The sequence below is a fragment of the Hippoglossus hippoglossus genome, chromosome 7 (assembly GCF_009819705.1).
Source record: "Hippoglossus hippoglossus isolate fHipHip1 chromosome 7, fHipHip1.pri, whole genome shotgun sequence".
Classification (NCBI taxonomy): Eukaryota; Metazoa; Chordata; class Actinopteri; order Pleuronectiformes; family Pleuronectidae; genus Hippoglossus; species Hippoglossus hippoglossus.
Window position 1 is genome coordinate 13392879 of NC_047157.1, and position 27650 is coordinate 13420528.

Here is a 27650-nt window from a genome sequence, read left to right on the forward strand (position 1 = left end):
AATAAACTTCCACAGTTAAATGAGGAGAATGTTAAACCTCTCATAAAGAGCCAGGAGACGGTTAGCTTAGCTTAGCATACAGACCGCCACGGAGGTAAAAGCAGGATTGGCTTTGACTCCAGTTTGAAAAGCATCTGACAAAGAACCAGGAGGGGTTTCTCCTTGCTCCTGGTCTCTGTGATATAAACTTAACTAACTGCCTCATATTTACCTTTACTTTAAAACCATAGCATTCATTGTTCCTATTGTGATTTTTAAAAATATTTATTTAAGTCAGGCGACTGCACTAAATTGCTGCTTTTTTGTGTTCTCTTTCAACCGTTTGTATGTCCCTCCTAAATTTCCCTTTGGATCAATAAAGTATCAATCTATCTATCTATCAATGTTTGTATCTACAGTCCCTGACAAAAGTCTTGTCACTTATCCATTTTGTAGAAACAACAGCTTATAACCTGACTTTTAATTTATCCATTGGTTTTAGAAATGGCTCATATGGAAGCTAAAACCCTCCCAAATTATGTTTAATATACTAAAATAAATTTGCTTCACTGAAGAAAGATTGATCATTTAATGAACACAGAAAGGTCAGATTTTGGCAAGACAAAAGTTTTGTCGCCTACAGAGAGTAATGTGAAAATTGAACAAATAATTTACTTCAAATACAAAAATATGTTGCATAACATCAGTGAATTAAGTAGTGGTGCTGTGAGATCCATATTTAATATCTTGTATGACTTCCATGAGCTTGAAGGACTGCATCCATGCGGTTCGACAATGATTCATACAATTTATTGATGAAGTCATCAGGAATAGCAAAGAAAGCAGTCTTACATGCCTCCCAGAGTTCATCAAGATTCTTTGGTTTCGTCTTCCATGCTTCCTCTTTCATTCTACCCCAGACATGCTCAATGATGTTCATGTCTGGTGACTGGGCTGGCCAGTCCTGGAGCACCTTGATCTTCTTCGCCTTGAGGAACTTTGATGTAGAGATGGAAGTATGCGATGGAGCACCATCCTGCTGCAAAATGTGACCCCTTGTATGGTTGGGAATGTAAGAGGTAGCTAATACTTCTTGATATTTTAGGCTATTGATATTGCCTTCCACCCTGCAAATCTCTCGCACACCCCCATACTGGATGTAACCCCAGACCATGATTTTTCCGCCACCAAACTTAACTGTTTTCTGGGTTAATCACGGATCCATGCGGGCTCCAGTAGGTCTCCTGCAATATTTGCGGCGGCTGTGATGTAATTCAACCGAAGATTCATCTGAGAAATCCACCTTCTGCCACTTTTCCAGCGTCCATCCTTTTAGCAGGCTATGGGCCTTGGCAAATGCCACACGTTTTTTTAATTGCCTTTTGTTTAGTGCTGGTTTCTGGGCACTGATTCGACCATGGAGGCCATTTCGAGACAGCATTCTACAAACTGTCCTGGTTGACACGGGGACTTGAGGTGACCAGGCCTGGTGGAGCTCTGCTGCAGTGGAAAAGGGGCTGGCCTTGGATTTTCGAGCCAACAAACGGTCCTCCCGAGCAGTTGTCTTGCGGGGTCTGCCGGACCTGGGCTTGTCAAAAACATCTCCAGTCTCTTCAAATCTTTTTCTTATTCTTTGTACTTGACGCTGAGACACATTGAAGGTGTCAGCCACCTCAGCAATGGATCTGGTCTTCAGCCTCTTGATAATCAACGCTTTGGTCTCAGGGTGAATCTTAGGCATGTTGTCAGAGGTCAAGTTACAGTTGATGTGAAGGTCTGGTGTGCTGGGGTTCTTTTTATACACACCCACTAATTGATTGATCAATTATTGATCACAGGTGAGGCTGTAATCTGGGATTGGGTGCATCATATGACAAGGCAACAAGACTTTTGTCTTTGCAAAAACTGACTCAGTGGGCTTTACCAAGCTGTGAACGTTAGAATGCTTTTCAGCAGTTTCGTTTGGCACCAAAACATTATTTAAAAAGCTGTTGGGATTGAAATTAGCCATTTCTTGTAAAAAAAAATTGATTACAAATATATTTGAGGGGCACTTAAGGTCAACTTGTACCCAAGCGACAAGACTTTTGTCAGGGACTGTATCTATCTATCTATCTATCTATCTATCTATCTATCTATCTATCTATCTATGTGCACACAGGTTCTGAGAAAAACGCACTCATACATATATGACATAGATAAACTTGAAACTGGAATATTTTATGCACAGATATGAGTATGATGATATATATTTATTAAGATTTTCTGTATGAAAAACCTTACTGGCTAAGCTTTCGTGATTTTGACTTTATCCAAACCAAACAATATGAAAGGTGGCACTCAGTCTAGTTGAAAACTGGGGAAATGGAAATCATGCAAATCTTCGTCATAAGGGGACATGTGCCAAAAAGGTTGGAAACCAGTGTTAAAGATCCACACAATCAGGTTCTTCAGAGCAACTTACTAATTAACAGTCAATGCCTAATCATATAACACAACCAAACTAAATGTTAGTTCTATTTTCAGGATGGATTTCCTATTAAAGGCCACAGTCTAATATCTTTCATCACTGGGTTCCTTCCTGCCTCCGCTGCCTCTGCATCCTTCTCCAAATTAAATGAGTGGAGACGAGAGAGGGTGCAGCATCCCGGCCTGTGTCTGGGTTGGCCATGAATTACATCAGTGAATGAATGAAGTGAGTCCCTGCGGGGCAGGAGACGGGCCTGACGCTCGTCCCATGTAGCTCAGTGAAGGCATCTGCCTAATCAACAGTCCAGTGGGAGTCCTTGTTTCATTATGAACTCAACAGTAATTCCCAGGAAAGGTAACCAGGGGCATTCTTGTCCATATGTCAGTATGAGTCAGGATTTATAACTTTCACAATGGAGTCACTTTGCCTTTCATCAGTAACAGTAATTAAAAGTGCTCACAATAATGTTTCTTTTCTCATTGGATCTTAAAATAACCTTGCCTGTTGTATGAATAATACAACATTTTGTTTTCATTTTTCTGGATCATGAAAGAAAGAGTTTACCCGTAGGAAGAGTTATACAGAAAAAAATTACCGGGATAAAATTTGTACTCTCATTTTTTACATGCCAGCTGTAAATGCTAACTCTGAGCTATCTTCTTCACTCTGTATTGTTTATAAAACCTCAGCCAAGGATGTTTTCCACCGTGTTTGTTTGTCTCTCGGTTAGCAGCAATATACAAAAATTACCGGACTGTTTACCACAAAACTGCATGTGGTATGGATAAGGGAAGATCACATTTAATTTAGTTGTGGATCAGGATCAGGACATTGCTTTTTCACTTTCTTTAGCATTGTAAGATGGGACCTTTTTTCATAGAGAGATTTATGGATCTTTATTTAAAAAATCAGACATGTTTATGGGACTAGTATTGATAAAGTGTGTGTAATTTGGTGCAGATCCAAATAAAAATCTGGATCTAGTGAATTTAAATGTGGTTTCATAAGGGGGCTGTTGGTGGTGGTATGCAAGTGTTGCAACCAAGATAAATCAGAAAAACATCTTTGTCAATGCTGATGAGGAATATTAACTAATTCTTTCAATGCAACATCAGACACATTGCAAAACTAACTTTGTGGTTTGATGCACTCTACCTGCTGTATCTGTAAATGCACATGTTTCCTGTGCAGCAGTGGATTATTAATGACATTTCTGGTGCAACTGCTGTAATTTCTTTCTTCAAATAAAGCAGTATAGATAATGTGCCTTAACTTGTCTGACCACATGTCACAGCGATGTTCCCAACCCACTGGAATTACTTTGGTGAGTTCAGTTTTAGTTCTATCATTAGAGAGTATGGCTAAAACTACTACTAGATTTTTTTTCTTCTAATCTCAATAAATGTAGACTGAGTGTATTCTGTGTCCTTTAACATGACATCTTATATATATATAAATTTACATTCAGTGAAACTCTATCCTTTAAACAACAAATCTTCCTCTTTGCTCTCAGATGAGGAGAAAGTTGATTGGGGACATTAACTCTTACTTGCAGTCATAAAATAGTGTTAAAGTGAAAACAGCATGAGCAGTGTGTAAGTGAACCCCGGGGCCCGGTGTTTTACCGCTCTGGATTTAAAGTCTCGTTACTGGGAGATTATTAGACTTAATCTAGTAAAGAAGAGCATGAAGTTCCGATCACCCCGAAGGCTTCTGGGAGCCTTTTGAAACAGTGGGGGAATTCATCCGAGGCGGCCATATGCTACCTCCCTCGTGCCCCCTCTCTGAAGGGGGAGAGGTGCGGCTAATTCTGAAGCGGAGCCCATTCAAACGTCACCTGGGGCACTTAGCTGGCAGGTAGCGCCTCAGCCAGTGGTCAGAGCAGCTCCGTGTGTTGTGAATGGGCTGGGATGTTGTTGTTGATGGAGCACCGGGTCACCCGCGGTGTGGAGGAGGGTGAGCGTTGCCTCAGGGTAGGTGGTGGCTGGATGGCAGCGGAGCGTTGAGGTGTAGATTTGTGACTCTTTGAACTGAAGGCTGCAGGTGGAATGTGCTTAGTCAGCAGGTCACTTTTCTCATCCTGCTTAAGGGGTGAGCCTGCAGAGTCAAGCTAATGCTAATTGTCCTTGATGTGGTGGTCCGTGACTGAGATTTACCAGTCATTATGACCAAACCATTGTCCATATTCACCATCAGCAGCCCAGACCGTTCCTCTTTCATCTAAACAAATCAAAGGATCATTATAAAGTAGAATAATTTAAAAGCTTCCCATTCATGAGAATACTTGTGACCAAGCTCTGCATCTCTACTTCAGTGATGACCCTCCAACAATGTACACGACCAGGACCAATGGTTTGTTGGAGCAGAGAACCTCGCAGCCACAGCTCTTGTTTTTATCGGCTAAATAAAAACATCATGTCCTCCCCACTGTTTCATTCAACGTGTGTTTTCAGGCGTGTTCGTATGGAGGCGGATTCAAACTGATATGGAGCCAAAACACTCGTATGGACAGAGATAGTTTCAGTTTGAAAACACTGCTTTCAAACTAAAATGTCAGAGTATGGTTGTAGCCTCCGGGAGTGTGATGCTCAAGACACTGATACAAAAATAAATTACCACATCCTTACACCAAGTTTCGTGTTAACAGACAGGGGTAAAAGCATTGCCTTCTTGTGGGAGGTAAATATATTACAGCTGAAGAATCAAAGTTTGCTTTGGTTGTTAAGTTAATGTTTGATAAGGATATTTTTGAATATTTTCGAATGCTTCTGCTGACATCTTAAACTGCGGTTGGATAATCTTGGTGGTTATCCTGTGAGCCCATACAAGATGCCAAATAAAAACTGAAGGCTATAGCGGAGTAAACATATGACAGCTGAACAACAAAAGAATGGCTTCATGTTGAAAAGAATAAAATACTATTTTTGGCTCTCACTTAGAAGGAGTTGGACAATAGATCATTTAAATTGTGGCTTGTGGCAACACATTTTCATGATTAGAATGATTTTTAATAATCAACAACAATGTCTTCGTAGAAGTCCTATCACCCACTCTGATTGGTTTGGGAGGATTCTTCTATTGTTTTTGCAAATGTTTCTATCCAGTTTATTGCTGTTGTCAAATGCGTCATTAAAAAAACCCCAGAGGTATACAAATATTTCTTCGTAAAAGACTTTACTAGATATTACTTGTGTGAAACTATTCGAAGAGTTCACCACATTTATAAGTAGCTCTAAAGCCCCATTCTACTGAAAAGGCTTTTCTTTAGATACCGAGATGTCGAACAGCAACATGAACGTCTGGATGCAGTCTGCATGACCGGAGCCACTTGAGTCAGGGGACCTGTTCTTCCTCCAGAGGAATCCCTTTGTGTCGAGACAGACCCAGGGCGATTGACCGCGGGGCTTCAGACGACCATCGGAGTATTACAAACATACACCCGAGCACACCTCAGCCTCACCCCCAAGAGAAAATCCACAGCAGACAACTGCCCCTAAAACAATAGTATAATTTGTTTGAGAAGCTGCAGTCAAGCGGCTGACTTTGCATAAAGTGGCTAGACTTCAAAGAAAGCAACAACACAAAGGCTGCTAGTTTCCATAATTGTTTTACATACTGTTTCTACTGTGATGATACCATCAAAACAAATAGTTATAAACTTTCTGTCTGACTTTTATTAGCAGGAATTGTTGAAAGCGTTGCCGGCGTGTTCGGAGAAATAGGCGTGCCTCTGCTAAGGAGACAATTAAACAGATTAAGCCTGATCAACCTGCGGCTGTAGGGGCGATACAGTGCATGTATGATGTTGCTCTGTGTGCTGACCCTGCTGCGTGTCACACTGCTGCTCACAGCCAATTGATAAAAGCCTCAGACCCTGTGCTCCCTTCAGACCCCAGCTAGCCTCCAGGTGGGCGCTGCTAATGAGCCCCCAGTCGTAGCTCTGGCATGGGCCTCTTCTTCCCAGGGTTGAAGGGGGCCACCGAGGGGGCAGAGGGGGTCTGCCGGCTGGGTCAGTACCACGCAGGGGGCGAGGGGATGGGACAAGAAAAAGAAACAGAGGAGGGAGAGGTGAAAATCACACTTTTCAGACCTTATTAATGGTGAGTTTATGAGTGTGGGAAGATGGAGCGCGAGGGCCCTGTAAGGAAAAAGGTTGGGCCACATGGTGCATCGAGAAACCGAAGTCCATTCTGTGCCCTTTGATCTGTGTTTATTGCAATTGACTGCACAGTGGTGCACTTGTTTCCATAGCTTGTTGAATGGGCCAGGCGGTAGGTTCTCTTTGCCTTTACAGTGTGAGATACTCCAGAGTAAACAGCCCCTCCTTCAGCCACGATGTGATACACGTGAAAAGAGAGCGCAGTGACTAATGGGGGTGTTTGTCCGATGCTGCCAGCTTTTTGTTTCCTTGGCTTTTGATGTGATTGATACATCGTGTTTTCACAGACACAAATCGTCTCCTCTGCGATGTTTGGCCCAAAATAACAGTTAAAAGGAGGGTACGTACTCCGTGAGTGTGTGAATCTCCACATCAGAGGGGAGAGGAAGGGCGGTGGTGTTTGGGGTTTGGAGAGGACTTTGATGAGGGGATGATGTTTGTGATGACCACAGGCATGGAAACGCTCTTAAACCCTTGGTTCAACCATTGTATGCTGGCCATTACTATATTCATTTAATATTAAGAATTGACCAACCAGTATTAACGGTGGTTTTATTCTGTTTAACTGGATATAAATGGATCCCTCTTGTCCTTCTCGTCCGTGTCCTTTGTTTTACCTCTGGCCGTGTGCAGGAATGTGCTGAGCTCAGCAGGAAAACTGGGATATAAAGGATCAAGTTATCCTGCAAGTCTGATTGTTGGACTCGCTACTTTTTCATGGTGAAGTCTGTAAAATTGCATTATGAGATGAGAAAGCTGTTTTGTAAAGGTGCATTTTGAATTGACCCAATGCCAAGTGGAGGGCTGTTCCAGAGCCAGTAGAGTTGCAGCTTCATCACCCTTCATTTTTTAACCTTGACTAGAAGGTGCGGTCTCAGAGGACAGTGTGGTTTAAATATTCCATAATAATTCAGTAAAAGCTTTATTCATCAAATACACAACAGTTATAGCCTTGGCCACGAGATGGTCTGACTTCAAGCTCTTTCACGGTGCAGGATATTTTAAATATATCTAAGCAAGTAATTACAAAAGAAACATATTAAATAATATTAAAGTGAAAATGGTGAAATAAGTTCAGTTTTATATTCTGGTGCCAAACCATATAAGGTGTTCAATTTAAATAGTTGGTATATTATATTATATATTTATAATAGATTGGGCAGCCGGGGCAAAATCACAGCTAAAACTAAGACTGGTGTGATATGAGAAACATGTTTTGTATTGTTAAGTAGTCGGACTGTTGAATTCTGCACAAGAATCAGCAGCAATGGCTTTACTGTGAAAACAGTAAAAACATTTCTCCACCAGGCTCATGATCGACACTTTTTTAAAGAATAAAAAATGCTGTGGCAGAACTGGGATCAGACATCACCCACAATACTTCACCACCACCGGTTAGTTCGGAGACTCCGGTGCGTCAACAGCAAATGTCCCCTCAAGCAGAGATGAGTAGTCGGCTGGAGTGGAGATCTTTTGTCTCCAACTCCAAACTCAGACTTTTTATTTTCAAACTTGTCTTTAGCTCCAACCATTAACCAAACTTCATGGTTGCTCTACACAACTTTTTACCTCCACCAAGGAGGTTACGTTTCCGTTTGTGTTTGTTAGTTATTTTCTATATTTCTTAAGTTTTTTTCACTTTCAATAACACAGTTTTTCAACATTTTCATTGATTTCTCAGAGAAAATTTCATGGATCTTAATAAAAAAGTAGTAAGTAGTAAGAAGAGTATCTGAAATTTGAAATCCAAATCCAAATTTGCATCTTGTGAATTTAAATGTGTTTTCTCAAGGGGACTGTTGGTCCTTGGTGGCGGTAAGGCCCAACAGTCTTACATATGTATTTGGTACTTCCCATCCAAGACGTTATATAGACTTTAATGTTTAACACAGGGAGTTCCCATTGAAGACAATTCAATGATGCATCACTCTGACCCAGCAGAATGATTTAAAAGATGAAAAAATGTGAACCAAATCTGAAATTATTCCTCTGTTTGCTGTAGAGTTTATAATAAATCTGTCAGTGTCAGGCTGCCACACAGCTTCCAGCCTGTCATCCTCTGCCTTTCACCTCATCCCTGAAAATAAGCTCTCAAGACCGCAGCAAAGATTACCCCTTTTCTTTTTTTGGTTGTCTAACCTCATTCTCGGGGAAAAAGAAAGAGTTGGTTTAACTGGGGCACGTTTTTTTAGCACATTTTGGATCTCCTGTGGTGCTGGTCAGTCAGGGTGGAGTACCCCTGCTTCATGGGTTCACATCAACGCCATAAAGGAGTCTTTGTCAGCCGTGAGTGGGGTCATCTCTGTCTTCCACCGGCCAATAAATGTTCACATTCTCCACCTTTCTTATGATTTTTGTTTGGCTCTCAGGCCCCAAACAAAAGTGCAAAGACTGAATGTATGAAGAAAGGATTAATTTGCATTGATTTTGCTCCTCCACAAAAGGGAGTCAGTTTTTGTCCCGGAGAACTAGAAGCCGAAGCATTTTTTCCCCCAAACAACCAAATTGAACAAAAAGATCAACAGCATCTTTTAATATGGTTATCAATAAAGCGAATCTTAAAAATTGTGCTTTGTGTTCTATGAGTTTGAGGGATTTTGGTCTGTTGGACTAGATTGACTCGACTTTTGTGCAAAAGTTACGCTTTTGGTCACAAATTGAGGGGAAAAAACATTAATCTAAATTTCAATCGTTTGGCCTGTGACGGCTGGAAAGGTTCTTTACAAATCCAAACTGATGAAGGAGTGGGTATGGTAATCCAGCGACAAATGTGCCTTTTTTTCCGCTCTGTGTTTTGCCTGTTGACTCATTCACCAGCATTCACCACAGCCTGTGAAAAATCCTGTTCTCCTTTTACACGTGTTTGGTTTGGCTGGAATGGATTAGACACAAGCTCAGTTTAAGACAAAAGAGGAGAGGGGGGAAAAAGAAGATTTTCTGCCTGATTTTCTGCCTGATTTTTGTATACTGGTTCTTTGCAGCCACACTGACATTGTGTTTAAAGGAGAAGCTTGATTTAGGCAAGAAAACATGTGGGAGACAGAGATTTTTAATACCTAAGAAAATGATCAAAATCTCCTGAATAAAGCCAGAAGAGATAGGGACCACTAGCAAAAGCAACGACAAAGCTCCGAGAACCACTTCTTATTTATTCAAATGTCATTTATTTTCTTTTATTTATCGCCTGTATCAGAATTGTGCATACACCTATATCTGAACTACCCGGAGATAAGTCAGTAGATTTGCTCAGTTAGAGAATTGATTATCAACTGAAACAGGTATGATTGTGTATAATGTATAACTTTTATGTTTGCAACTGTATGTGTGAGTTATATCCCAAAAAAATATTTGAATCGTATGTTAGTTATCATTGGTTTGTATTATGACATATTATTTATAGAATAAACTGAATTAACTGAATTAACTATATGTTGTGTAAAGTGAGAGAACAGAACTGGACAACTGAAGGTTAACAGGAAAATATGCATATTGTTGCACTCGAGCAGCATTTCTTTGACACTAAGTCGATTTTTCTAGAATTTCTTTGCCCTCCACGTTTGATCCTTTGTCTTTGCGGTGCCCACCCTCTGTTTTAAATCCGAGAACCTCTGTGCGGAGCGGCGAGGGGGCTGCCAGTCCCGTGGAGCGCAACCTTGTCCCTGGAGTGCCCAAGAGGGCCATATCTGTCATAGCACATTCCGCTGTGGAGCTATGATATGAATGAAGTGCGGTGGTGTGCCCAAGCTGCAAGTGTGGGGCTCAAAGGGCTGCTGAAATGCTGTAATGTAATTATGTGGACAGTCCCTCAGATCCATTAGCTTGAAATGGTTCCGCAGACCCCATTCAGTCAGTGTGCTGCCATGTCTCTTCTCGGAGGAGGGAGGTGGGGAGGGGGCTCTGAAGTCATCTGAAAAGACCTCCTCTGTACTCATTGTGCTCATTGTCTTTGTAAGCCCTTTATTAGTGGGGGAATCAAATTACGACACACACCACTGATGAGAACTTCAGAGGTTTTTACAGTTACAGGTGGGGGGTGTATTCTTCTCATGGGCATCTGTGCAGATTCATCAAATCAGTTTTGAAGAAGAAGAATTGATTTCACTCTGGGATCATGAACTTTCCAAACTTTTGCCTCCAGTAATGACTCTCTTGAGTTCCTTATGTCAAGACGTGCAACGTAATAATTGATTGTATAATTAGAAATTTGCGTCACTAGTGTAAACACGTTGTTTTTTATGCTCTTAATTATCTTGCATATTTTCAAGATGTAGGACTACTTAAACTCTCAGGAAACAAGTGTAGGCTACTTATCTGTTTTCCCTCAGGTATTAAAATTACATTTCTACATTTTAATCCAAGCGTTTTCCAGATCTTCCCACAAATACACATCTGGTTGTTTTAAACCAGTTTGTATAACAGGCACGTCTTGTTAAACCCAAACAATCAAATTGTATTTATTTCACTTAAAAAGTATTTAACAAGTTGGCCGTGAAAACGCTCCCTCTCAGCCAAGTGTGGAAATAAAAGTTAGAGATTGCATTAGCCGTGTAGTTTACAGAAAACATCCCTAAAACATTTATTTAGGAATCAAATTAAAGGTTCCAGCAATTTCCAAAATTTGATTTAGCGCTTTGTGTTTACCTAATCTCTGGCATTCACACAGACACCAGTGGAAATGTCCAAATGCGTCACTGCACAACTTTAAAGGCCTTTCCCATGTATTGCGGTCTAGTGACCCTTTCTAAATAACCTATATCATTGGGGAACTGCGGTTTATAAAGGAGTCCATTGGGACCTCGGTTGAAAGGGTTTTTTTGGGTGGAAGCCTGGATGAAAAGTGCGAGGAGGAGGATAAAGGGAAAAAAGTATAGGAGATGTCAGGGCTCCTTTGGAAGGAAAACAAACTGCAGAGACCAATGTGAGTTGACTTAATCTGATTAGACTAACCTCATCAACAGCCCACTTAAAAGGGAGAAGAAAGCCCTGAATTGGGGCGAGAAGCAAGAGAAAAGGGTCTCTCTCTCTGTTCAGAAAGCCAAAGAGGCTCCGTGAATACACCACATTGTACTGGACATGCTGGTCTGCAGATGGCAAAATGACAACAAGCCGCTTGAAAAGTGAGGCAAATATAATTGATCTCAGGGTTTTTTCCCCCTTTTTTCCCAGGTATGAAAACAGCCGAGGGAGTAATGAGATTAAGGAGAATAAAGTGAAAACGCATGAAAAATACCACTTTCCCTCTCGTTTGTGGTGCAAACATGCAGCTTTTGAAGCCTTTGACTGAACCCACCCACCCCTGTAATGCCATGAGAAATATTTCCAGATTCATATTAATGTATTCAAATTCGGACCTCTTATAAAGCACCCCTGCAGTCCCGGTAATACATCAAATACGGAATAGTTGAACGGGAAAATGGCTTTTTTAATACCAGCACAATTGAGGGGCGTTAAAAAAAAAAAGTTTAATATATTTAACCAGTACCCAAATTGAAGAAATCCCTGACAACAATGCTTGTGAAATACCCTTCGAGAAAATCCCCTCAGATCTGGTGCCAACGCCGGTGAGGAAAAAAGCGCAGATTTTTACACAAAATATTTGTTAATTCGTCAATATTTTGTTTTATCAGCCCTGTGTTTTTGGCATTCTGCAAATCCCTCTACTTAAAGTGGGAAGTGAATGAAGGAGCCACAGGTGTCCTTTCACCCAGAGGCTTAAGATCCACTGCTGCTGCTGCTGCTGGGATCCTGGATTTACATGTTTTACAAACCTCACAGTACGAACTGGTGCTAACAGGAGCTTTGAAGAGCTGCTGTCGAATCTGATGTGGAAACACAACATCAAATGCCTGATGTGTCCTGATCGTCATCACGTGTCTGGATTCACCAGTGGTGCAGGAACTGTTCAGATCCTTGACTTACGTAAATGTAATAATACCACACTGTAAAAATACTCCATTATAGTAAAGCACATAAGTATTGTTTATTCCTCAAAGCTGAAAGTACTAATATGACTGGATACTATGATCATGGCTTCAGCTACTAATGCTTACACTGGTGTTATGTCTTCTCTGTGCTCTCATACAGATGAGTACTCTAAGAGTATTCTATGGGCCTATTACAGTATTTTAAAAATGTATTGAAGTTTTAGGCCAATGACTACATCAAAAAATAATCAGCATTACTGCACCAGAATTTTTGCCTTGGCATTAGCATTTAGACCTATAAATAAAAGACCTGAAAATAATAACTGAACTTTATAGATTAAGAAAAGAAAAGAGAAGAAAAGTAACTAAAATCATACACAGATGTGGTGACTTGTATCCACGGCCACAGCCCTGACTATAATATGTTGTAAGTTATATGTTTTCAGCTGTAACTTTTTGTCTGTCTGTTAGTAAGCAGGATCAAGGAAAAACTGCAGGACGGATTCCAGAAAAACTTGGTGGAAGTCTGTGGTATGGTGTGGGGCGGATCCGGATCCTGGAGCTAGATCAGAATGTTTTGAAACTTTCTTTTAACATTAGGGGTTGGGGTGTTTTTCAACATTTTCCTTGATGTCATAGAGAATAATTCAAATATCTTGATGAAAAAACATCTATAAATATTCACGAGTTTGCGTCATTTGGTGCAGAATCACATAAAAATCCAGATCTAGTGAATTTGAATGTGATTTCATAAGGGGACAGTTGGGCCTTGGCGGAGCTCTGCACTCTGCTGGTGCAGTTGGTTAAGGTGGAGCTAATAACAAGTGACTAAAGCTGTAGTGAAAAGTAGAACTTTTCCCTCTGAGATGTGGTGAAATAAGATATATGAAGTTTCACAAAATGGAAATACTCCAGTAAAACACAAGAACCTTTAGAGAGAAGACCAAACTGGGCAGCACATTCACCTCAAGTGTCTGAAGGAGAGGTGTCGTTCCTTCCTGCAGCAGTAAGACTATACAACCAGCTCTGCTCCCAGTGGAACTACACGCACCCATTATGGACTCTTAACTGTGCAATATTCATTCTGTCTGTACAATACAATGGTTCATGTGCGATCCATCCACTGTACATATTCTCTCTGTACATATTTTTCTTGCTTTTACACTGTATATATTAGCTATTTATTCCATTCATATTTCTTATACTTCCTTACACTTAAGTATTATTATCCTTACACTTATGTATTGCATTTTACTTATTATTACCTACGGATGCCTAGTTTTGACTCTTGCCACTGTAATATTGCAAATTTCCCCATTGTAGGACTGATAAAGAATATCTTAAATTATTATCTTATCTTAACACCCAGATTTTACCGTTTCTCTGGAGATCGAAGCACCAAAGTGAAGTTTCCACAGTTTAGCAGCATCCTGTTTTATCGCTTTTCTGCTTTTTCTTCCATAAAAATGTAACAGCAGCCGAAACAAAGCAGAGGCCACCCAAACAGGCATTGTGACGGCCCAGCGTCGGGGAGTCATCACAGTAAACACATCTACCAGCACTTGATTAGGGAGTGTATATAAAGGGATTGGCTGGCCCACACCGCCTAATACAGATATAATTGACTCTCCTTCTGCATTCTGCACATGGATTTGGAGAAGTGCACAGGCTCATTGTACAACAACAAATTAAGCAGGCGGCAGTGAAAAGGAGCCGCTGAGAATTCACCAGATCTGCACAACAGACGACTGAACTCGGCTAAATCTGCAAACACGGCTTCTCCCTCCTTTCGGGCCCTTTCATCCCCCCCCCCCCCGACATCTCCTCCTGCAGATCCCTACTTCATACAGCTAAGTCAAAAAGCAAGTACTTTTGGCTCTTGTCTGGTGAACGTTGATCGTCTCTTAAAAAACAGCAGAGATTTCTGTACCCTGCATTCCTCGGATCAGCCATGTCGGCATCCGCTTTAATGATGCCCTAATGATGGAGTCACTCAAAAACTTGCTTTCAGTTGAAGAGGAATTCTTGTCGTCTTTGTTGTCTGAGTCCAGATCTTTGAAATGCGAGAATGGTGAGGGAGGGGGGACTTATTGATGGGCAGAATTTGGACATACCAAGCGTTGTCGTACTTTGTTGTCCTGACTTCCGATCAGGTTCAACAGGTGCTGCTCCACCTAACACACAATTATTCCACCAAAGTCCCCAGTGACTCCACTGCTGCAGGGAGCAGTTGTGTAGTCTGCGCGTAACTCTGTGGAATTAGATCTGCATCATTTGGCCCAATCCGAAAGCAAATAAAAGCGATGTGAGCCCGAGCACACACAGCTGGCTCTTGAGACTCCGGATCCTGGGTAAACAAGTGTCCAGCATGCCTCAGCACAGCTCACCCACAGAGGGACATGAGCCACTGAACAATGACTGATACTCCACAAGAGACCAGGCTGAAGCAGGGCTTAGCAAAATTTTATTACATTTGGCCTGTTTCAATAGACTGCCGGCCAAAAGAGGATCACGGACTTTGTCATCGGTTTGACGATTACTATGACATCTACGCCTCCTTAGACTCTGTAATGCTCCTATTGTCGCAGCACATCCACCGGTTTAACATGGAAATCTGCTGTTCGCTCCAATAAAGTTTTCATTTGTGTCACAATTACAGATTTATGAGAAGTGACCGGTAACTGTTACAATGTCGGAGTTTCTGAGCTGGTTTCAGGAACTTCAGGATATGACTTTTATTAGACTTTAAATCATTGATAAACATTTTGATTCTTCTTGATAAAGTTTGAATTGTGCTTTTTTTCCCTTTTTGTATGTTTTACATGAAGCTATAACCAATGTATGATGCTGAGTATTATAACTGGTTCATGTTGGGTGAATAATAAACATTATCATTTCTACTTTTGTCACAGTTTCATTCTTACTGTGTGGTACTATAGTTAGAACAGATCTGTAAAGTATTTGTTGCATTACAAATACAACATCACAAAAATCCATACATACGTGCATTAGAAACAATATACATACAACAAAGTAACTTCCAAGAATCAATACATTGCATTTTTGTCAGAGAGTTTGTGATGTCATTTTATGAAGTGTGCATGGTTTCTAAGATACATACATACTGTATATATTCATACAATTCACGTGTATAGACAGTTCACGTGTATAGATATTGATGAATATCCAAATCGCGCATTTAGTGATTGCTTGTTTTTACTTGTTCGCACTAAATAAATGTTACAATGGAATCATATATAGTCTGATTAATGTACATATAAACAAAGATTTTGAACTGTTTTCCTCTGTTTCATCACCTGTGCCCATGAGCACCTGCCCTCCTTCCTTTTGTTTTTTCTTTAATTCGATTTGAGTGGAAGTTTAATACAATTATATCGTTTTATATGTATAGACATTATGAGCATAATAGATTTGACGGATTAGTTTCATTTTATGATGGTTAATTACTTGTTTTCTCCATTAACTTGGACACAGATGTGCCCCCTTGTGGTCATTCAATAAACATTAAAAAAGTGTTTTCCTCGTGCAGGCCTACTGGAGGATTAATGAGGGTCTTCTTCTTGCGTCTCCTTTAATAAACTAAAATAAAGGAATGAATGATAATAACAAACTAAATGCAGTTTAGAAAGAAAATAATATCGTACCACAGAAAACTACAGAAAAACAATGGTATCTAATGAACATAATTCATAATAAAACAGCTCTATAACAACTGGGAGGACACTTACATGACACTGGGCATGAAGGTAATATGTACATTTTCAAAAACTTAGAGCTTGACCACATGCGCCGATTTACTGGAGTCATCATGTTAAATTGCTTGACTTTTGGAAAGTCAACGCTAGATGGTGCTCTTCTCCTTTAAACACTGTCCGCTCGTTTCAAACCACACGCACGCGAACCTGATGGACAGGACTAACCACGATTATGAGGATGTAGTTAAACTATATGGTTATTATATGATTAAACTATACCGTTGTCTTTGTCCATAGTCAAATTATATACTGCAGCATAATTTTACTGCAGCCTAAATGCCATGCAAAACGTGCCATGTATATACTATTCTATTATATTCTATTCTATTCTACTCTATACTGGTTAAATATAATAGTTCCAGTTTGTTCAGTCTTCGCTCCATGATGCTGTAATCTCCAAGTTCTGGCACGTGCGCGGCGTAGACCGGAGGAGAGTGTGTGCGCATGGCACGCGGACAGATGTGCCACCCCCCGTCCTCCTCCTCCTCTTTGAGCAGCTCCCGCGCCGGGATGATTGACACGGAGCCGCTCGCACAGCCAATCAGAGAGCATCCTGGCTATTTGCATAAAGTGGCCGCGCGCCATTGGCTCCGCGAGTGCTGCTGCAAACCGCCTCGCGTGCCATTACAGATGTCTGCTCCTCGGAGGCGCGAGAGGAGCCTTTAAAAATAGAATCAAAGTGTGTGTGTGTGTGTGTGTGTGTGTGTGTGTGTGTGTGTGTGTGTGTGTGTGTGTGTGTAGTGAAGGCTGTTTGTTTTCACATGAGGCCTTGAAGATGTTTATGTTTAAAATAAATAAACATAAACAGTGTTTAGCCACAGCAGGTATATTATATATATGTATATCTCTCTCCCTATCCATCTATATTTACACATAGATATTAATATTAATATTTGTATTTATATTTGATGTTTATTCTGGGTATTGGCACTTTTGATGGCCCAGAGAAACATTCAACTATTCGCACTAAAATAATCAATAACAACAAGACTGCTTCTCGTATCGGAGTCATGGACCCTGTTCGCAGCCAGAGCGCTTTGTGATCAATGATCTTATTGGATACATTCATTATTATATTTCTATAATTCTTCACATTAACACGTAGTCAACATGGAGGAGGTCGTTTGCCTCGCTCTAAGAGAGTCTCTGTCTCGTTCACACACACCAGGCTGCGCAGCATTTTTCACGAGCGCTGAGCAAAGTTGGAAACAAACATCTAGAGCCCCCCCCCTCCCCTCCACCTCACCCCCCCTCCTCCTTCTCCCTTATCACTTCACAGCCCTGCCCCGACCGCCGCCGCCGCAGCTCTCTCTCTCTCTCTCTCTCTCTCTCTCTCTCTCTCTCTCTCTCTCTCTCGCTTTGTTGTTTGTCCCTGCAGGGCTGATTGAGCAGCGCGTGACTGACGGCCCGCTGGGGTGTTGACCAATCAGCGCTCTGCCCCGCGTCCAATGGGTGAGTCCCGCGCGCGATTGGCTGAGGCGAGTGTGGGAAAGAATGCAGAGAGGGTTTCACACGAACCGGGAGCACGCGAGCCGTCTATAAGTACCGCGGCGGCGTGTGTCGGAGCCAGAAGCGGAGACTCGCCCCCCTCGCGCGCAACGCACGCTCGCCCGCAGCCCAGTCAGGTGACAGCTCAGTGATAACACACGCAAACAGTGAACGGGTGACCCCGACGATCAGACGACTCTCACATCTTCCGCAGAGGCTCAAAGTGACATTTTTTTGAAGCTTTTTTTTTTTACTCTTTCATCTTTTCCTGCGCTCGCAAAAAAAAAAAGGATTTATTCTCATCGACTGTTTTCCTTCTGGTTTGAGCGACGATGCCAGCTGACACTATGGAAAAGCAGACGGCGTCCCCTATTGCCGGGGCCCCTGCGACCGGATCACACACGCCGGACAAACCGAAAAATGCCAGCGAGCACAGAAAGGTAATGGTTTTTGATATTACGCACGCATTACGCACATCAGACAATCCTGTTTGTCGAGCCGTCTGAAGTGTGGGAGTCTCACTTCAGAGTTTGTAATTGGATTAACAAGTTGGTTGTGATAGCGTGGGAAACAGTACATGTCGAACGAGAGATTCATGGGGAACTGTTTATTCTTTGCAGTCATCCAAACCAATCATGGAAAAACGCCGGAGAGCGAGAATTAACGAAAGCCTCGGGCAGCTGAAGACACTCATCCTGGACGCACTCAAAAAAGATGTAAGTAAAAACTCATTTTGATCCATTCAGCAAGTTTCCTCCACGTGAAATGATTTATTTGGGGGGTTTGAATGCACCTTGAACAAAAACTCAACTCGTCCTGTTTTCTCTCACAGAGCTCCAGGCACTCCAAGTTGGAGAAAGCAGACATCCTGGAGATGACAGTGAAACACCTGAGGAACATGCAGCGCGTGCAGATGAGCGGTAAGTTTATCTGATGCATTAAAGATCAAAGTAAACCCTGCACGAATCTGCAGATGGAATCTGTCAGCCACAAACGCGTCACTAATACCCGTCACTTCTCTCTCTCTCTCTTCCCCCAGCAGCGCTCTCAGCAGATGCCACCGTCCTGAGTAAATACAGAGCCGGATTCAACGAGTGCACGAACGAGGTCACCCGCTTCCTGTCCACCTCAGAGGGGGTGAACACGGAGGTGAGGTCGCGGCTCCTCAACCACCTCTCCAGCTGCATGGGCCAGATGATGTCCATGAACTACCCGCAGCAGGTCCCGTCCCAGCAGGCGCATCTGGCGCAGCCTCTCCACGTGCAGCTCCCATCTACCCTCCCCATCAGCGGCGCTTCCATGGGCTCCAAGCTCAGTCCCGTCGAGGCCATCTCCCCCAAGGTGTTTGGTGGCTTCCAGCTCGTGCCCGCATCCGACGGACAGTTCGCTTTTTTGATCCCTAACCCGGCCTTTGCCTCCGCTACGGCCCCGGTTATCCCCCTTTACGCAAACGCAGGAGTGCCTGTCGCGGTTAACGCCAGCCCGGTGCACTGCAGCTCGGCGCCCACTGCAGCATCTCCAGTCCACGGGATGACGTCCTTCTCCGGGGGGTCCCAAGCGGTCAGCCCTGTGGGTGTCAGCACCGGCTCCGAGAGCAACGAGCCCGTGTGGCGGCCTTGGTAGCTCCAGGGACGAGAGACTCATGCGAAACCATTACTTTTTTAAGTGACTGCACACAACTGTTGCGGGGGATCAACCTGTGACTTTTCCGCAGTGGAATGGTAACTCTAACCACTTAATAACCCCCAGTACTTCTCATTGTTTCGTTTTATGGAACAGGGGTTGCCTTATATGGCAGTTTTTCTAATTTATCGTCTGAGTCCAACATTTGGATGTCGGTGATAAAAATGCTGTACATGCAGAAGAAATATAGGAGATGTTTTGTCATGAAGTACTTTTTATGAAAAGATTTTAGTTTTGTACAGAGTTGTTATGAATTGTTATACCAAAGCTGTGTTTTATATTCTTTGTTGTTTTGTGTTGAAAAGAAAAAAAACTGAAGTTGGGCTTTGGCCCGTTGTTTTAATAAATGACTTTTCAGAAATGAACGTCTTGTCCACAGACTGTTTCTATCATTCCTACTGCTGCTTTCTACTTTATTGGAGGAAATAAAAGGTCATTATAGTCGCTCAGGCCGTGCGTACAAGTGACATTTCATGCGTAAAAATGCCAGTGATGACAGTCTGTTATTATCATGTTTGAATTGCTATTTCTGTACTTAATTGCAGGGTATAAATTATCATTCTGTGTCTTCGACACCCTGCGTAAAAGTTACTATTCATACGGACACATTCTATTGAAGTCAGAGAATATAACTTTTTGGAAGACTCAGTGGATACAGCTGAAGGGTGTTTGCGAAAACGAAAACGAATTTGCAATCTATCGATTGTGCTCCTGATATGAACTTCAATATCAATTCATCCACTCTAGGTTCTAAGTGGCCACCTTGTCACCAGTTTGGCGGGAGCTCTTTACATCTGGCTCACCGGAGAATGGCACAGGGGACAATGGGGGTGTATTTTTCTATTGCTATAAAGGTAATTAAAAGTTTGAAAGGAGTCTCATCCTGTATGCAGCGGGAGCTTTAAGAAGTCTTAAAACCTATTCATGAGCCTGGGAAATGCGCTCAGGGGTTAATGTCACTAACAGATTGCCTCAGTGAAAGGAGAATATGGAAGGATCCTCGCTTCCTTTTGTGCGTCAATTGTTCGATTCCACTCCCAGTGGGCCTACACCTCAATGAGGAAGAAAACGAGGGAACTTTGGTTTGCTGGCGGGGAAATGGGGCAGAGGAATACAAACTATAACTGCAGGTTATAGAACATTTGAGCCCTGAATGTTACTTAGTCTCCAAAATCACCTTCTGCGCCCTCCTCTCTCTCACGTACACACTGATATGATCATTTGAAGTGAGCTGTTTTATTTATTTAGGTTGTATAACATCTGGTCAGGTGCCTTTTCCATCACAGCTTCACACACTTTTCTGAGTATTACACCCCCCCCCCCCCCCCCCCCCCGCTCACACACGCACACACACACGTACACTCACTCCCACCCTCGTCTCTGTTTATCCCCGGGTGTAAACCTATCTTCCTCCAGTGACTGGGCTTCGGAACTGGAGGCAGTGCCTCAGTGTCGGGCGGCGTGGCGCTGGCCATGTGTCAGCCACTTGCAGTCAGTGGGCCCCTTTGCTTTGGATTAGGTTTCAGCCTGGTGACCGCCGGTCAACACCCCTCAACATTTAATCCTCCGTCGGCGCGTCGTGGGCGCGCACGGCTGGCACATGCAGGCCAGAAGTGAGTAACCAAAGTGTCTCTGCCCTGGACACGAGGACACACACAAACAACAAATGGACATATTTAGTTTGCAAACTTTAAGTTTACGTGAGTGTGCACATCCCCAATTAAATATCACGTTTCTGCAACAGGAGGCACACATGTAGGTGGGCACGTACGCACAGAAATAAACAGCCTAAAGAGATCCTCTAGGAACAATCGTGGATATCTAGTTTTACTATGACTTGGTCTGAGTGACTGGTGGTGGGTGTTTTTTCGCTGATAACCTATCCAACTCCTGATTTGTGTATAGTTGCATTCTCACTTTCTCGCAGTACTGAGAGTCGGTGCCCTGCAGATGACACCTTCGGTAAATGGCACACTGTAAACCTCACTCTGTCAGTGACGCACAGGCAGCTTCACTCAGAGAGAAAGCAAAGCTGAAAACACCAGTTGGCACCTCGTGTGGGTTTTGTGGTTCTTCCTTCTGCCTTCAGTGTCTGAGCTAATAGTTCAGAGATGCCTATGTGGAGCTGAGGTCGTGAGAACCGAGCGCACTAGTCTGCCTGCGGCCTGGCGCGGTGCCACTCAGTAAATCCCCGCTGGCTGGCCAGGTCGTGCAGCCGCTGCTCTGCGGAGGTGAGGAGGCAAACGCACACACGCGCGGCCGCCAAGAAGCAGAGCCACGGTTCGGCGAGAACCTGAAGGATCGACTTGAGTCCAGCAGCGCGCACAATGCTCCAAGAGAGGGTGACTGAGTTCATCCCTATTTTTATAAGGCAACATGTGGCTGTTTGCAAACCAGGATAAAGCTGTTGCATCAGATCCCATGGTCTGCGTGTGCACGTGAAGATAAATAAATAACAAATCAGGAAACCACGCGGCAAAACGCGTTAGATAAACATTTGTAAGATAGATACAATCAAAGAAAAACGTAATGCGCACCATCAGAAATATCGTGAGCATTAATGGCACTGCTGTATAACAGAGCATAAATAATCCTCTCTGTCATTTTGCAGATGTGTGTTGTTGGATCCAGATGTGGGCGTGTTAAAACCTCACCTCTGCCTCAGCAGGTCCAATACCACAGAGCAGTACAGAGGAAACGTGGATTCTCATCAACAGAGTCTATCAAACCAAACAGGCGGGAATCCCTCTCTGCTGATGAAAAGGATTCCTGCACAGGGCTGAACGTCCCTCGGGGACCTGCGCCATCCTGGTCCCCCGGGAGCAGTGCCTGTTGACGGGGGTAGGGGTCATCAGAGGAGCCACAAATTATCATTCTCATTAGCGACTGAATGGAGGAACGCGCGCGCACAGCCTTGCCGCCAAAGCTTTAACATGAAATCTCCCTCCAAATTCACAAGTGCTTTTGTTGCGTTTGGTTTTTGTTTCGGCAGCACTTACTTCTTTTTGTATGCAAGTTCTCCCACAGCCAGTTACAGTGAGTGATGCATGTTTGGTGCAGGGCAGCAGTGATGCATGAACACAGAGAGGAAACTCGTCACTTTCTCCACCTCAACTATAAGGACGTCAGTTTCTTAGATAGCTAGTTCACCGAAAAATGAAACCTGGCTCATTATCTACCCACCACTATGCAGATGGAGGGGTGGGTGAAGTGTTTGAGTGAGTGGCCGGCCCTGGTGAAGTTGGAGCCCTAGGTGAGATTTCCCATGCAAATTGTCATGCATCTCCAAGTACTTTTGGACAGTGTACAGATGCACACACAGGCAGACAAAAATGTAGGCTACAAAAAAATAATAAAAATATATAATAAAAATTGTAAAAAGAGTCTGAAATCTGCTGGCTGACAGCTAGCTAGCTATTCATGTCGACAAAAATAAACATTAATGATGTGCACAATCGTGGTGATTTTTACCTCTATATTGTTCTTTGTTGTCCTCCTCTTTTTTGCGGTGGTCCGAGGTGCCAGAGGGTACATGGAGGGTATCAGAGGACATTTAGGCTAAAAACATGGTGTAAATGACGCCGTTTCGAGTCGAAGATGAATGTCGGGGAGCAAGGCTCTTTACCCCTGAGACTCAAGAAGTTTTTTATGGACCAAAACACTTTAACCGCCCCTCCATCGGCATAGTGTTAGATAAAGAGTGAATTTGAATTTTTTTGGTGAACTATCCCTTTAAATTCATTAATATGAACAAATTAACAATAAAGACATTTGCTGTTATTACTGTTAAATATATAAGCTTCCCTTACCACTGGTGACTGTTGTATGTTATGTTATATGTTATATTCTGTGTCTTGTATGTTGTCTGCTGTGTGTTGTATGTGATATATTGTGTGCTGTATGTTGTATATAGTATGATGTGTGCTTAATGTTGTATTTAGTATGCTGTATGTTGTTTGTTATATGCTGTATGTGGTATGTAGTATGCTGTGTGCTGTGTGCTGTATGTTGTATGTTGTATGTTGTATGTTGTATGTTGTATGTGGTTGCGATTAATGTGTATAATATGCACTATTGCTTTAACACAAAGTTCCTAACGGATGAATAGAGTTGTTTGAATTTAATTTAATTTTGCTCTGCGTCCACGTGAGTAAATGAATAAAAAAAAGTATTTCACTCTATTGTAAAAATAGAAACTTGGAGGTTAAAGTCCCCAGTTTGACAAAACAATGAGTTTTCTTGAGGAGCCTCGTGAGAGAGGGAACCTTAATGTAGACACATTAATATGTGTGTCTTGTGTCAGTGTTTGTGTCTGTAGAACCAGGAACTATAATTTCTCAGTCAGTTAATCCTCACTGTTTGAATGCTGAACCCACTCCTCCATTTTACACTGTTCTCAGAAGATATAGCATTAAGTTATGATTATTTTCAATATCTTAAGCAGAAGATCACCTCAAGACAAACAGCCTTCTTGCAGTTCTGACAGGTGTTTTCTGAATGAACAGGCCTCCCTGTGTCCCCCGGTGTTGCATGGTTTGAGAGCTAATCTGCTCTGACTTTCACATGGACGACAGGCTATATTTGCTCCTCAAACTGAAGACGCTGCAGCTACGAGGACAGAAGGAAATGTTCTGCATGCTTTGGCCACAGGTTCTGGTAAAGTGAAAGGCGGGGCGGGAGAAGCGAAGGCATCAGGCATGAAGTGTGTATACGTGTGTGTGTGTGTGTGTGTGTGTGTGTGTGTGTGTGTGTGTGTGTGTGTGTGTGTGTGTGTGTGTGTACTGGACACTCCTTCTTGCACCTGTTTTCTTGAGAATGAGAGAGGGTGATAGGGAGAGGCAGATACAGACCAGAAGACAGACGGAAAGGCAGAAAGGGGTGGGAACATGATTAAAAAGAAGGTGTTGAAACTCGGGAAAGTACAAAATGTTTTTCTCCAGTGTGTGATCCAACACTGACACATTTGAGGGTGTTTGTTTTCAAGGGCGTTGGGGCCAATAATATAAGCAGCAACACTGGAGATTAAGAGGCCAGATTATGAATTTATTTTTTAGTGTCTCCTCAATTTTGAGCTCTTGACACCTCATTAACAGCTGTTCCTCCTCCCACCCTCTTTTTTGGATCCCTCCAAACCTCCATCCTGTGTCAGTATTTATAGCACCGGACCACTTATCTCTGGGACTGGGTGTGAAGTGCAGGGTGTGTGCAGACAGAGGTGAGGCAGGGTGGGCAGACGCAACGGGATGCGCCAAGCCCGATCGAATATCACAGGGTCTGGGTGCCGCGTGGGCTCCGATGATCCTCACCGCTTGTCTACAGGACGTATTTCTGAGGCCAGGTTTGTCTTTTCAGCAGCTTCTCTGGTTTCAAGGCCTGAGGCCTGCGCCTTATAGCCCTTGCAACTGGTGCAGATTCCACAAGAGAAAGTACAGGGACCTCTTGACAGGCCTGGAGGTCGTCCTGCAAACTCTGAGGTGGCCTTGAAGGAGCCTTTCCCTTAAATAAGGACACATTTTATTTATGTATTATCTATTGAGGGGGTCATCCCTGTCTTTCCCCTGCAGCTTAGGCAGCTGTTGCTCTATTTTAGCTCTGGTTCAGAGTTCAGCAGCAGGTCTCAGAGGTAAATACATAACTAATAGCATTTAGCGGAGATGTGAATGTGAATGATGTGACCCCTGAGTAAAGAGAGCATTGAAGTGATTTATAAATAGATATTTGAAATGACCAAATTCTCACAATGTAGATAATGTAGTGTTGTAATTGTCATGGCTAACAGGATCCACAAATGACAATATATCAGAAATGTTACCTCAATATCTCTGCCTAATGTATGAAATGTGTGCGTGTGTGTGCGTGTGTCTGCACATGTGACTCATCCTGTGCCCAGACCAATTTGACACTTGAGTCACACTGATCTGACTCATACTCGTTTTCAAGATGCCATCGCCTGAATACGTTTTTGTGTGTGTTTTTTCCTCTTCCTCTTCTTGCACTCTTTCTTAGTGTGCATGTGTGTGTGTGTGTGTGTGTGTGTGTGTGTGTGTGTGTGTGTGTGTGTGTGTGTTGTGGCTGATAGCAGTATATTTAAGTTGCTGTGTGGTTGGGTGACTGTGTGAGAAAGATCCTTTGACCTAATTCACGTAGAGATGCTGCAAGATTAACAGACTATATTTTCCGCCGCAACCAGTGTTGCTACAGCTGATACTGACAATCTCTTTTAAGGGAAGAAACATATTGAGATGCATCAGTTTCCCAGTTTTCCAAATAACAGAATAAAACACAAACATTAGAAGAATAAGAAGTAAACAGGGGGCAAACAAAAACAATGGAACCTTGAGGATTTGACCAAGTTAAATACCTACTTTAAATTAACAACTTCTTTAAACTGTTGACGGACTCTGCATTTTTTATAACTAAGGGAAGACAGTTCCAGAGGGTGGGAGCCATAACAGAAAAGACCCAGTCATCTTCAGTCTTAATCTGGATTTTGGGATGGCCACAAGGCCTTGGTCAGTAGACTCACCGTGTGCAGGGGACACAATAATTACGAAATAAAATGAGGGGCCAGCCCGTGTAGTGTTTTATATGTAATTAAGGATTTTAAAATCAATTCTACATTGTATGGGTAGCCAATACAGATTGGCCAATACCGGTCTGTTAAAAGTCTGGCGGCTGCATTTTAGACCAGTTGGAGCAGAGACACCGAAGAGCGATTCAAAGTTGTGAATACCGAGCTACAATAATCAAGACAAGTAGAAACTAAAACATTGGGTTATTTTCTCCAGCTCTTGGAAGGAAAAGACACTTTTTAGTATAGCAGTGTTTCTTAATTGGAAGAAACAGGACTGAACCACTTTCTTTATGTGACCATCAAAATTCACATGTAAATTCTCTACGTTTTTAGAGGCAGGCTTCACATTTCAAGCTAAAGGGTCAAGACCCTATTTAATTGTGAGTAATCAATTCTATTAATGGACTGCAGTAAACAGTTTACTGCAGTTACAGGGAACTGAGCTTGATTGTGATGAATATAAATGGAATGCAGCCATTCTTAATGACAATAGTTACATCTGGTTGTTTGCTGCTATGACGTGTCATAATGTCTTCTGTGTAAAGGGATATTACGTACAAGACTTTTACAATCGACTCTAATGTTATAAAACATGAAAGAGTTGAAACATCAGTCAGTGCGGTAAATTACTCTTACTGTATGTGAGGTAACAAATGTAATTAGATATACAGCCCCTGTTTGTCACTTCTGTCATTTGTTGCCAATATGAGCAAACGATAGACGTCAGCTCAGAGGTGCAGATTTTTCTTTTTACTGGTTTGTTAGTAGATTGTAATATATAGCGTTAGTTGTTCTCAGAGCCATCCCTGTTGGATACAGCAAAGTTTCTCTGAGGTATAAACAATCTATTTTCTGTCTTCCTGAGAAAATTGTTATCAGTTTAAACTCATGTGCGTGTGTGTGTGTGTACACCTCTAGCTCGGCACAATGACTGGAGGCAGTCAGAAAAAAATACTAAATATAATTGACTCCAGTTAAAGTGATAACGTTCCCAGGGTTTATATTTTATGTTTTAAGATAAATATTTTTACTATAAAAATTTCAAACAGTTAAGTTCCCTTCTACTGTATATCCTAATATCTGTGTCTGCTAATATTTGCATAACGGTAGATATGCAAATATTAGGAGCTGGATTCATTTTGATAAACACATGGTGCTTTCAGTTAAGTGACATTAAACCATTACACCAGAAGAGGAAGCAACAAGACGATGTAATCGAAACAGTTAAACATCACATGGTGAGAATTAATGGAGAAAACATAAAGGAATTTATTATTTTTTAACGAGTCAAATGATTTGACAAAGGTTTCCTCATCGCTCCCTCTGCTCCGATTCCCTGTGAAGTTTTACAAGCTGTTTTACGAGCAGAGTGTTTATTATATGTATGGTTTCCTCCTCTATGATATCATATTGTAATTCCTGCTGAGTGATCTATGTCTATACCTGCTGTTACTGAGCAAGGTTTGGCTAAATGTTTACCTACCCCTGTCTACGAGTTTATTTTTCAGTAAATGTCAAATTGATTTTAAACGAGACTTGTTTACTCTGCAACCGAACAAACAGTTTCATTTTCAACATGACTCTCATTTCCTTTCAC

At 42.3% G+C, this 27650-nt stretch overlaps 1 protein-coding gene and 1 long non-coding RNA gene across 3 annotated transcripts; one reads left to right on the forward strand and one right to left on the reverse strand.

The window, feature by feature from the left end:
* Positions 1-554: 554 nt before the first annotated feature.
* Positions 555-1681, reverse strand: LOC117764530. The gene is made up of 2 exons (XR_004614407.1): positions 1033-1681; positions 555-967 (listed from the first exon to the last, which is right to left on the reverse strand). It is a non-coding gene; the product is annotated as an uncharacterized LOC117764530 (long non-coding RNA).
* A 16158-nt stretch (positions 1682-17839) lies between these two features.
* her9 (hairy-related 9) lies at positions 17840-19836 on the forward strand. Of its 2 annotated transcripts, none has more exons than XM_034591077.1 (4): positions 17840-18236; positions 18417-18512; positions 18629-18716; positions 18836-19836. In XM_034591077.1, the coding sequence occupies exons 1-4, from the start codon at positions 18129-18131 to the stop codon at positions 19417-19419; spliced, it is 876 nt and encodes a 291-aa protein (XP_034446968.1). In that variant the 5' UTR covers positions 17840-18128; the 3' UTR covers positions 19420-19836. The 2 variants fall into 2 exon arrangements, with proteins under 2 accessions (XP_034446968.1, XP_034446969.1); XM_034591078.1 differs by having other exon boundaries at positions 18839-19836.
* The last annotated feature ends 7814 nt before the right edge of the window (positions 19837-27650 follow it).

Excerpts from the sequence above, each read along its gene's own strand:
- her9 (XM_034591077.1), top strand. The coding sequence starts at position 18,129 with ATGCCAGCTGACACTATGGAAAAGCAGACGGCGTCCCCTATTGCCGGG. Across the intron at positions 18,237-18,416 it reads ATGCCAGCGAGCACAGAAAG|TCATCCAAACCAATCATGGA; the intron begins GTAATGGTTTTT and ends TATTCTTTGCAG. Across the intron at positions 18,717-18,835 it reads GCAGCGCGTGCAGATGAGCG|CAGCGCTCTCAGCAGATGCC; the intron begins GTAAGTTTATCT and ends CTCTTCCCCCAG.